The 11,479-nt window shown below is 46.8% G+C and overlaps 1 protein-coding gene across 3 annotated transcripts in view; it reads right to left on the minus strand.

The window, feature by feature from the left end:
- Positions 1–11,461, minus strand: part of CPSF7 (cleavage and polyadenylation specific factor 7) — a 75,112-nt gene extending 63,651 nt beyond the window's left edge. The window contains exon 1 of one of the 3 annotated variants that reach the window (XM_063944389.1): positions 11,215–11,461. In XM_063944389.1, the coding sequence (XP_063800459.1) occupies positions 11,215–11,325 (111 nt within the window). In that variant the 5' untranslated portion in view covers positions 11,326–11,461. The remainder of the gene's footprint in view (positions 1–11,214) is intronic. The other 2 variants (XM_063944390.1, XM_063944388.1) reach the window with 2 other exon arrangements.
- Between the last annotated feature and the right edge of the window lie 18 nt (positions 11,462–11,479).

Here is an 11,479-nt window from a genome sequence, read left to right on the forward strand (position 1 = left end):
TTTCTAGGTCGACATGTGCTAGGTCGACATGAGGAATTTTTTTTTTGGGTGTCGTTTTCTTCGTAGAGTGACAGGGATCCCAAATTAGTGCACCGCGTTCCCTCGCATGGCTCGCTTCGCTCGCCATGCTTCGGGCATGGTGCCTTCGCTCCGCTACCGCTTCGGTCGGCACACTTTACCGTTCCAATCGTAGTCCACGTGGATCGTTAAGTATGAAAAAATTCAAAAAAAGAAAAAAAAAAAATGTGAAAAACTCACGTCGACCTTTAGACCCGTCGACCTAGAAACCCTGTCCACCTTCCATCCATGTCGACCTAGTGACTGTCGACCCATAGTGGTCGACCTAAACATTGTCGACCTAGACACTGTCGATCTTCAGACCGGATCCCGCCTAATTCTGTGCTCGCCTATACTGAGGAGAATCTGAGACATCCAGTCAGCAGCTGTGGAGGTCCCAGGATGGGCATCTTCGATTGCCAGCTACATTGATCTGGGGTGTGAATTTGCCCAAGCTAATCAACATATACCCACACTATAGGACAACTTATAATAACCTCAATGTTCCTATAGCCTTTATAAATCATGAGACTGAAGAACACTTGTGACAAATCCCTGATGTCAGCATGATGGTCCTAGGCATAAGCCTTGTAATATTAATGATGTGATTCTATGTAGTAAATGATGAATGTATGCACATACGAGGCGTTCTGCAATCAGCCGCTGCAACAAGAAATATGATGTGATTCAGATACGAGAAGCAGAAAATATATCCTACTGGCACAATGGGCATGATTCAATTTGATGACCGTTGAATAGCACCGGGAATTAGCTCCCGAGGCTATTCAATACAGTGCAGCGGTAAGTAGAAGAATGCCCGTTCTCTCGGACTAAACAGGGTGTTTTGTTGGGAGAAACGGCATTAAATACCCTGAGCGACGCTGTTTCCAGGGGTGCAAGAAGAAATCCTGTCGTTGGGTGTCAGAGGGCGCTGTATTGAATAGCCCCGGGAGCTAAAGTTAGCTCCCGGGGCTATTCAATACAGCTGTCATCGAATTGAATTGTGCCCATTGATCACAAAATGTCTTTGTCAACAATATATGCAGGGGATGCTGTGGCCTGTATTCTGACCGTCGGCATCCCGGCCGCTGGAATATTCTACCCAACCCGTGTAGGGGCTACACTTTCCAGAGGTGAAGGAGGGGGACAATGTCACAGTGGGCAAGTGTACCGCATATAAGTGGCAGTACATATCTGAATAGAAGGAGGGTACAGACTCACCTCTGTGGCTAAACCAGCATGGTTACCTATTTTATGGTGTGTAGATCCAACATTTACAGATTAACAGACAGCATGTTTTCCAGTAACATGCCTCAACAAGCTAGTAAAAGCAGACGTCATTTAATAATACATTGCCAATCCCCAAACATTGGGGACCATATCACAGGCCCCACATAGGATAAAAGGAAGCCCTATCAATAGTAATTTCAAACGTAAAGGACACAGATGACCAAAATGTGGGAGATACTCGGTTAGAAGCACTCTGTTTTTATTCAGGTTTAACATACATTTACTGATCCATTCAATCACCGTGATGTGCCCCTGCAACGGCATGGAAACTCCAGCAACGGCACATCAACTCGCCCCAATTATGCACAGATATTACAGACGTACAAAAAGCAACTATGGGTCAGCAAACAAAAATCTGTGTGTTCAGGGCTACCGTACGTGCAGCATATGCGTGTACATACGGGGTGAGCAAGCTTGTGGCTAACTAATATGACCCGAATATTTTTAATTAATACATTTATAACCTAATAAGGCGTTTGTCTGCAGCTTTGCTTGCGTGGACGTCTGTTATTGCTCAGCGGAACAAGTTTTACAAAGACAACAGTGCCTTCTAATATTGCGATGTATATTTTGTATTGTACAAATTGATCACTAAATTTCTATGTAAAACAATATATGCAGTTTTCCCTTTGAAATGTTGCCCATGGGAGAAGCAGCTGGCCATGAGATCTAGGCCTGCAGCCCTGAGCGTTTGCCCCTGCCACTTGTTGAGGGGCATTTTGCAAAACTTACTGCCACCCTTATACACTACGACAAGGTGGGATTTATTTCCCAGGCAGCGAGACCCAGGGTAAAAAACATGAAGGTTTTGTATTTGACCCATTTGGCTTTCCTAATCTGACACTCTTGCTATGTTTCCTTTATTGGATGCCAAGAAGGCATTTAATAGAATGAGTGAAATTTTGACACAGCCAATTCCTGCCACGGACCAGAGGCTATTTGGGAACATTCAATTTGTACGCCCTGTATGGAGAGAAACGTACCATAATGTGCCAATGCAATCAGATCTTATACCCTAGACGTGCACTAGCGTGAAATAGAGACATCTGTAAGGGATCAGTACTAAATGCCGCCGGCCGGAATCCCGGCGGTCGAAATACCGACGCCGGAATCCCGACCACACATTCCCGACAGGGGTGGCGAGCGGAACGCAGCCCCTTGCGGGCTCGCTTCGCTCGGCACACTATTATATTCTCCCTCTATGGGTGTCGTGGACACCCACGGAGGGAGAATATGTCGGGATTGTGGCGGTCGGGATTCCGGCGTCGGTATTTCGACCGCCGGGATTCCGGATGGCGGCATCTTGACCGCATCCCATCTGTAATCCTTTAAACATCTTGTTCCTGCTGTATCAGCTGCCTGTATCAACCTCCAGTGCACCCCTCACTATACATTGTCTGCCGCCTGCCCTGACCTTGGTTACGTCTCTGGAAATGCACGGTTTACCACCTGACCCATTCCGGCTACGTCCCAGGAAACCTGCCAAATGCAATGTAATGGTATACTGGACATATTAGCTAGGGTAGGGCCTAGCAGAAAATTGGGGTCCCTTGACGATAAACATAGAATTTGTCGGCAGATAAGAACCACTTGGCCCGTCTAGTCTGCCCCCTTTTTTTACATTATTTTTTATCTCTAACCTTATTTGATCATTATTTCTTTGTAAGGATATCCTTATGTCTATCCCATGCATGTTTAAATTGCTCTAGCTCTACTGTCTTAGCCTCTACCACCTCTGATGGGAGGCTATTCCACTTGTCCACTACCCTTTCTGCAAAGTAATTTTTCAGCAAATTTCCCCTGAACCTCCCCCCCTCCAGTCTCAGTGCATGTCCTTGTATTCTATTGCTTCTCTTCATTTGGAGAATGTTTCCCTCCTGGACTTTGTTAAAACCCTTGATATATTTGAAAGTTTCTATTATGTACCCCCTTTCCCTTCTCTGCTCCAAACTATACATATTGAGATGTCTTAGTCTTTCTGGGTATGTTTTGTGATGTAGGCCATGGGCCATTTTAGATGCCCTTCTTTGTACAGTCTCTAATGTATTAATATCCTTTTGAAGATACTTTTTTCTTTCTGCTGCTGATTCCTCTCCCAATGTAGCCAAGTATCTGACTAGCCTTCCTCATTGCTTTGTTATACCCCTTTTACACCAAAATCCCAGGTCTGACCCAGGGCGCCCTGGGGAGCAATAAGGACCTCAAAATGTTGGCTGGCATGAATGGGTACAGTGCCCGGGCACTGTACAATACCCCCGCCAGGATAAATATATGAAAAAATGCGGGACGGAGCTTCGCCATTTTGGGGGCGGAGCTTCGTCCCCTCAGCTCACATTGCAACGCTGGGTCCTTCTTCAAGCAGCAAGTACCAGGGGATTGCTAACACGCAGGGGGAGGCATCATTGTTATTTATTTGCTTAGCGCTGCAGCTCTACAGTATCTAAGGATATTTTAGACCTGCTTATTTGGCGCTGGGGTGTGAGCTGGCTATCTCCCTTTGTTTTCCTGACAGGCTGTGTGTTGTGAGCTGTCTGGGGGTTATGGATATGTCTGAGGCAGAGTTTTCCTCCCCGGGGGATAACTTGTTGGGGACACCTCCGGTGTTGGGGTCCTGTGGTCGGCACAGCCGACTACCGACTGGGTGTCTACATTAAGTGTTTTAAATGCAAATGTCTCTCTATTAAGTCAGCAATTGCTCAATCACAGTCAGAAATGCAGATGCTAAAGAATGCTTTATTACAGGACCCTGCGGCATCCCTTAAACGTAATATTGACCAGTTAGCCGACACTGGTACCGACACGGACTCAGATGCCGATGTCGACTATGCGGATTCTAGATTAGATCCTAAGTTGGCTAAGAGTATTCAGTATATGATTGTGGCAATTAAAGAGGCTTTGAACATTACTGAGGACCCGTTTACACCTGAAACTAGGTTCCTCATGTACAGCGAGAAGAAACGCGCTGTTACGTTTCTTCCCAGTTTTGAGTTGAACTCTCTGTGTGAGAGTATTTGGAATACCCCTGATAAGAAATTCTTGATCCCTAAAAGAATTCCTGTAGCGTACCCCTTTCCCGCTGCTGACAGGGAAAAGTGGGAGACGCCACCCATGGTTGACAAAGCCCTGGCGCGCTTATCCAAACAGGTAGCTCTCCCTGCGGCTCAGTCGACTACCCTTAAGGAGCCAGCTGACCGTAGGCAGGAGGCTACTTTAAAAGCTATTTTTACTACTACAGGGACGCTATTCAAACCAGTAATTGCGTCTGCGTGGGTGGGTAGCGCCATTGAGAAGTGGGCTGATGATTTATCTGCCGGTTGGGATACCATAGATAAAGATACTGCCCAGATGACACTGGGTTATATCAGAGATGCAGCTGCGTACTTAAAGGAGGCTGCTAGAGACGCTACCTTGCTGTGTGCTAAAGCGAATGCTATGTCCATTGCAGCTAGGCGAGCCCTTTGGACTAACCAGTGGAATGCTGACGTGGATTCCAAGAGAAATATGGAGGCACTACCCTTTAAGGGTGGTGAACTTTTTGGTGACGGTCTCACTGAGTTAGTGTCGGCAGCTACCGCCGGCAAGTCGACCTATTTACCTTATGTTCCTGCGCAACGGAAGAAAACGCAGCACTATAACATGCAGTCCTTTCGGCCCAACAAATATAGGAGAGGCCGTGGTAATTCCTTTCTTGCCCATAGAGGCAGAGGTAGAGGAAAGAGGGCGCCCGTTTCCACGGGTACCCAGGAGCAGAAGTCCTCCCCGGCCTCTGCTAAATCCTCAGCATGACGCAGAGTCTCCCCTTCAGGAGACCACTCCGGTGGGGGCACGTCTGAAGTTGTTCAGCCAGGTTTGGGCTCGCTCGGACCTGGACCCTTGGTGTTGCAAATTGTGTCCCAAGGGTACAAGCTGGAATTTCTAGACGCCCCCCCCACGACGTTTTTTCAAATCAGCCTTGCCGGCTTCAGCCCCAGACAGAGCTCTAGTCTGTGGGGCGATACAAAAATTAAGCCAAAATCTGGTCATTATACCGGTTCCCCCGAAACAACACAGGGAGGGGTTTTATTCAAGCCTGTTTGTAGTACCAAAACCGGACGGATCGGTGAGACACATCCTCAACCTGAAGTCTCTGAATTTTTTCCTGAGAAAATTCAAATTCAAAATGGAGTCTCTCAGAGTAGTGATCTCCAGTCTAGAGGAGGGGGAGTTTATGGTATCGTTGGACATAAAGGATGCTTACCTCCATGTCCCCATTTTTCCCCTTCATCAGAAGTACCTGAGATTTGCAATTCAGGATGCTCACTACCAATTTCAGACGTTGCCGTTTGGCCTGGCCACGGCTCCGAGGATTTTCACCAAGGTCCTGGTAGAAATGCTGGTACTCCTCAGAAAGCAAGGAGTTACAGTTATCCTGTACTTGGACGATCTCCTGATAAAGGCGAAGTCCAAGGACAAATTGCTACTGGACATTGCACTGTCGCTGTCCATCCTGCAGCGTCACGGCTGGCTTTTAAACCTGCCAAAGTCACAGTTAACCCCGACAACGCGGTTAGCGTTTTTGGGCATGATTCTGGACACTGTCCAGCAGCGAGTGTTCCTCCCCTTGAAAAAGGCGTTGGAACTTCAGAGTCTAGTAAAATTCCTACTAAGACCAAAATCTGTCTCCATTCATCAATGCATTCGATTACTGGGGAAGATGGTTGCGGCATACGAAGCCCTCCAATTCGGGAGGTTTCATGCCAGAGTTTTTCTGGGGGACCTATTGGACCAATGGTCGGGGTCCCACCTTCATATACACAGAAAGATAGTTCTTTCTCCCAACACCAGGATATCACTCCTGTGGTGGCTCAGCAGCTCCCACCTCCTAGCGGGACGCAGGTTCGGGATCCAGTACTGGATCCTAGTGACCACGGATGCAAGTCTCCGGGGGTGGGGGGCGGTCACTCAGGGGGTGACCTTCCAGGGAAGATGGTCAGCTCAAGAGACTCATCTTCACATAAACATTCTGGAACTAAGGGCCATTTACAACGGCCTTCTACAAGCAGATCATCTGCTTCACAACCTGCCGGTCCTGATCCAGTCAGACAACGTCACGGCAGTAGCTTACATAAACCGCCAAGGCGGCACAAAGAGCAGAGCGGCGATGGCAGAAGCCACAAAGATTCTTCGCTGGGCGGAGAGGCACGTAAGCGCTCTGACCGCAATATACATTTCGGGTGTGGACAACTGGGAAGCAGACTTCCTCAGCACACACGATCTGAATCCAGGAGAGTGGAGCCTCCACTCAGAGGTATTCACACTGGTGACAAGTCTCTGGGGTGTTCCCCACATAGATATGATGGCTTCTCACTTCAACAAGAAGATTCTGAAGTATTGTTCCCGGTCCAGGGACCCTCACGCAGCGGCAGTGGACGCCCTGTCGACACCTTGGGTGTTTCCGTCAGTGTACACATTCCCTCCGCTGCCTCTCATTCCAAGAGTGCTGAGAATTCTAAAAAGAACAAAAGTTCCAGCACTCCTTGTGGTCCCAGACTGGCCAAGGAGAATTTAGTACCCAGATCTTCAGTCCTTACTGTTAGAAGATCCTTGGCCTCTTCCTCTTCGCGAGGACCTGCTACGGCAGGGGCCGTTCGTCTATCAAGACTTACAGCGGCTACGTTTGACGGCATGGCGGTTGAACGCCAGATTTTAAGCCGAAAAGGTACTCCTGATGAAGTCATCCCTACCCTTATTCTTGCTCGGAAGGGTGGGACGTCAAAGCACTATCACCGTATTTGGAGGAAATATGTTTCCTGGTGCGAATCCAAGTCAGCTCCTGTGGAGAAATTTGACCTTGGACGTTTCCTCCATTTTCTGCAAAATGGAGTGGATGCGGGCCTTAAATTAGGCTCCATAAAGGTGCAGATTTCTGCATTGTCAATTTTCTTTCAGAAACAATTGGCCTCACTTCCTGAGGTGCAGACCTTTGTGAAAGGGGTCCTGCATATACAACCTCCCTTTGTGCCCCCAGTGGTACCTTGGGACCTAAATGTGGTTCTAGCTTTCCTTCAATCACATTGGTTTGAACCTTTGCGTAAAGTGGAATTGAAATTCCTCACGTGGAAGGTTGCTATTTTATTAGCCTTAGCATCCGCAAGGCGGGTCTGAGTTGGCGGCCTTGTCTCACAAGAGCCCTTATTTAATCTTTCATGAAGATAGAGCAGAATTGAGAACTAGACAACAATTTCTGCCAAAGGTGGTTTCCTGCTTTCATATCAATCAGCCTATTGTGGTGCCAGTGGCTACTGGTGCTTTGGCTGAGGACAAGGCTCTGGATGTGGTCAGAGCTTTGAAGATTTATGTTGCCAGAACAGCTCCAATCAGGAAAACAGAGTCTCTGCTTGTCCTATATGCTTCCAACAAGATTGGGTGTCCTGCTTCCAAGCAGACCATTGCCCGTTGGATATGTCAGACTATTCAGCAGGCTCATTCTACGGCAGGATTGCCGTTACCGAAGTCGGTAAAGGCCCATTCCACTAGGAAGGTGGGCTCGTCCTGGGCGGCTGCCCGGGGTGTCTCGGCTTTACAACTTTGCAGAGCTGCTACCTGGTCGGGGTCAAACACGTTTGCTAAGTTTTACAAGTTTGATACCTTGGCCGATGATGACCTTAAGTTTGGCCAATCGGTGCTGCAGAGTCATCCGCACTCTCCCGCCCGTTACTGAGCTTTGGTACATCCCATGGTTCTTTGAATGACCCCAAGATCCTCAAGGACGTAATAGAAAACAGGATTTTAATACCCACTGGTAAATCCTTTTCTATAAGTCCGTAGAGGATGTTGGGCGCCCGTCCCAGTACGTACTGTATCTGCAGTTAGTTCTGGTTACACACAAGTTGTGTTGGTTTCTTCAGCTTGTTGCTGAAGTTTTGTTCATGTCCGTTGACAGTGGTTTCTGTTGAATGCCATGTTCTCGGCATGTTATATGGCGTGAGCTGGTAGTGCTCACCTTGTTAATAATTCCTCTCCTCGTAATGTCCATCTCTCCGGGCACAGTTCCAAACTGAGTCGGGGGGGGGGGGGGGGGGGGGGGGGGATATAGAGGGAGGAGCCAGGTCACGCCCCTTGTAAAGTCTTAAAGTGCCCATGTCTCCTGCGGATCCGTCTATATCCCATGGTTCTTTGAATGACCCCAACATCCTCTACGGACTTATAGAAAAGGATTTACCGGTAGGTATTAAAATCCTGTTTTTACTCCCACCTGGTGTCTACCCTATTGCATACCTTTGTGTCATCTGCAAAAAGGCATACTTTCCCTTTAATGCCATTTGCAATGTCACCAATAAAGATATTAAAAAGCACTGGTCCAAGTACAGATCCCTGGGGTACTCCACTGGTAACATTTCCCTCCCGTGAATGCACTCCATTTACCACAACTCTCTGTTTTATATCCTTCAACCAAGATCTTATCCATTCAATAATCCTAATATCCAATCCCAAACTTTCAAGTTTATTTAGCAGTCTGCGATGTGGAACAGTGCCAAAAGCCTTACTAAAGTCTAGATATGCTATATCTATGGCTCCACCTTTATCCATCACGTTAGTCACACAGTCAAAAAAGTAAATTAGATTGGCATATATACACTAGTGTAGAACAGAAACTTGCAGGAAATTGGGCTCCCTTGATGATGGGCTGCAAGCTTAAATATTTTGATCAAAATATGACCAAATCCACAATGTTTTATTTACTACATACACACAGATGTGCAGTATATTATAGTTAGTGCAGATAGCAAAAGTCTTAGTTTTGTATACACATTAATACTGCCACACAGCTGGTAGGTACCATGCACAAGATGCAGATCAGCTCTGGCAAAGTACCTCAGGTAAGTCACCTGTATAAATATGTAGCATTGTGACAAAATAATGGCAATAATATATAAATGTAAATCGCAGCTGAATGAACCTCCTTTGGAGTAAGCTGCCATCCTACTCCACACGTCCACTTACAAATTTAGACCCACTGACTTCCCCAGCTATATCATGCCCCCTCTAACCCCCTTTACTTGTGCTGCTGACAGCAGTGATACGGGCATCTATCAGGGTGGAAGGTTCTCTCCATAGTAAGCAAAAAAGCCAATCTTAACAGACTATGCGCCCCCACAATCTCCTCAAAAAACTATGGGCTATATTCAATTAGTGCCGTTTTTTACCAACAGTTGGAGAATCTGCACTAATTCGATCCGTGTGTAGTCAATAGTGTGCTGTTTCGCCCGTTTTTTAATCCATTTTCACCCATGCTGTTTCACATTTTTTTTTTTAATCGGTATGGGCGAAAAGTGCGCTAAAACTGGGCGTATTCGCCAAAACACGTGTATTGGAGGCAAATTCACCGATGAGCGTGGTTTTCGACAGTGCCGGATTTTTCGATCAGTTGAAAAAAACAGCACGGACATTGAATAGGTCGAAAGTTAATTCAACCTAAAAACGGACGAAAAGTATCGTGTTTTCGGCTGGTCGAAAAAATTACACTAATTGAAAACTGCTACTACCACGGCAATCCTTGCTAAAACAAATTATATTTTAATATACACATATACAGGGTGGTTGAAAAGTTGCAGTATACCCTTTAGTTTAAAAAACTGTGCAGGAAATGAGAAAACTATACTCCAGTAAGGTATTGGTGAGGTGGCCTATCTTTAGGGTATGTATCCAACATGGGCGCCATCTTGAAATTGGCCATCTTGAATCTAAGTCAGTTTTCCATTTTCTCCAGTTTTTGAAACAAAACGGTATACTGCGACTTTTGAATATACATACACACACATACTAACGTTTGCCCGTGCCTTCGTTCACATGGATATCCGTTATTGTTTAGCGGAGCTAATTTTACAAAGACATTAGTGCAATCTAATATTGTGATGTATATGTACACATTGGGCATAATGCAATTCGATGCTAGTTGAATAGCGTCGGGAATTAGCTCCCGGAGCTATTCAATACAGCGCAGTGGTAAGTCGGAGAATGTCCGTTCTCACGGACTAAACAAGGTGTTTTGTCGGGAAAAACAGCATTAAATACCCTGAGCGACGCTGTTTCAGGGGTTGCAAGAAGAAATCCAGTCATTGGGTGTCACAGGGAGCTGTATTGAACAGCCCCTGGGAGCTAACTTCTGGCGCTATTCTGCAGTAATCGAATTGAATCGTGCCCATTGACGTCATCCTGCTATTGCATGCATTGTGCACACACAGAGCATATGCAGCACCCAGCATGTACTGGTCATTTCAGCCACACATAAGGGCATGACTGTTCTTTGTAGTTATTGCTTGTTCCATTTATATATTATGCATATGTGTCTCATACATGCACGTCACAAGACATACTGTAAGTACCCTGTTACAGATCATATGAACTTACATAAATTACATGACTAATATGCATCAAGTGTATGCATAGCTCTATGTGCACCCGTTGGGCATGTACAGGATGTCTCCCCGGCACATTAGTTACGTGTGCATGTACAGAACATGTCTCCCTCATAAATTTCTTATGCATACTAATATACGGGACATGTCTCACATCTGTCACGGGTGCATACGTATGGTACTCCTTGTGCATTTGCCACATGTGTGCATGTAAGGTATCTAACACGTATGGGACATGTCTCCTTCATGCATTTGTCACGTATGTGCTCTGCATACATCATGTGTGTGCACATCCAGGACATGTCAAGAGTCAGCACATACTGTATGTATCATGAATGAACAAGTACAGGTCACACCTGTGCAGAGCATGTAGCGAGTGTGTGTATGGTCTGCACCGTGCATTCATCATGTGTGTGCATGTATGAGACATGTGCGGCCCGTGTACATGAGGTGTGTAAGGCACAAGCACCTGAAGGTGTATCAATAGCTGCTCATCGGTCTCTGAGTCCGTCCGGGCCTCCCCCACCTGGATGAACTCCTCCTCGGCGTAGATATCAATGAGGTCCGTCCCGTCCGCCATCCCCGGCTCCGGATGCTGAATCCGGACTGTAACCCGGTGATCTCCCCGCGCCCGCACTGATGCTCAGTCTCCAGGCCCGGCTGCCGCTGTTCGTATACACACACAGTCCACTCGCTGATCCCGCGCCCACCGGAACTTCCGCTCCGCGAGATTC

The sequence above is a fragment of the Pseudophryne corroboree genome, chromosome 11 (genome assembly GCF_028390025.1).
Source record: "Pseudophryne corroboree isolate aPseCor3 chromosome 11, aPseCor3.hap2, whole genome shotgun sequence".
Lineage (NCBI taxonomy): Eukaryota > Metazoa > Chordata > Amphibia > Anura > Myobatrachidae > Pseudophryne > Pseudophryne corroboree.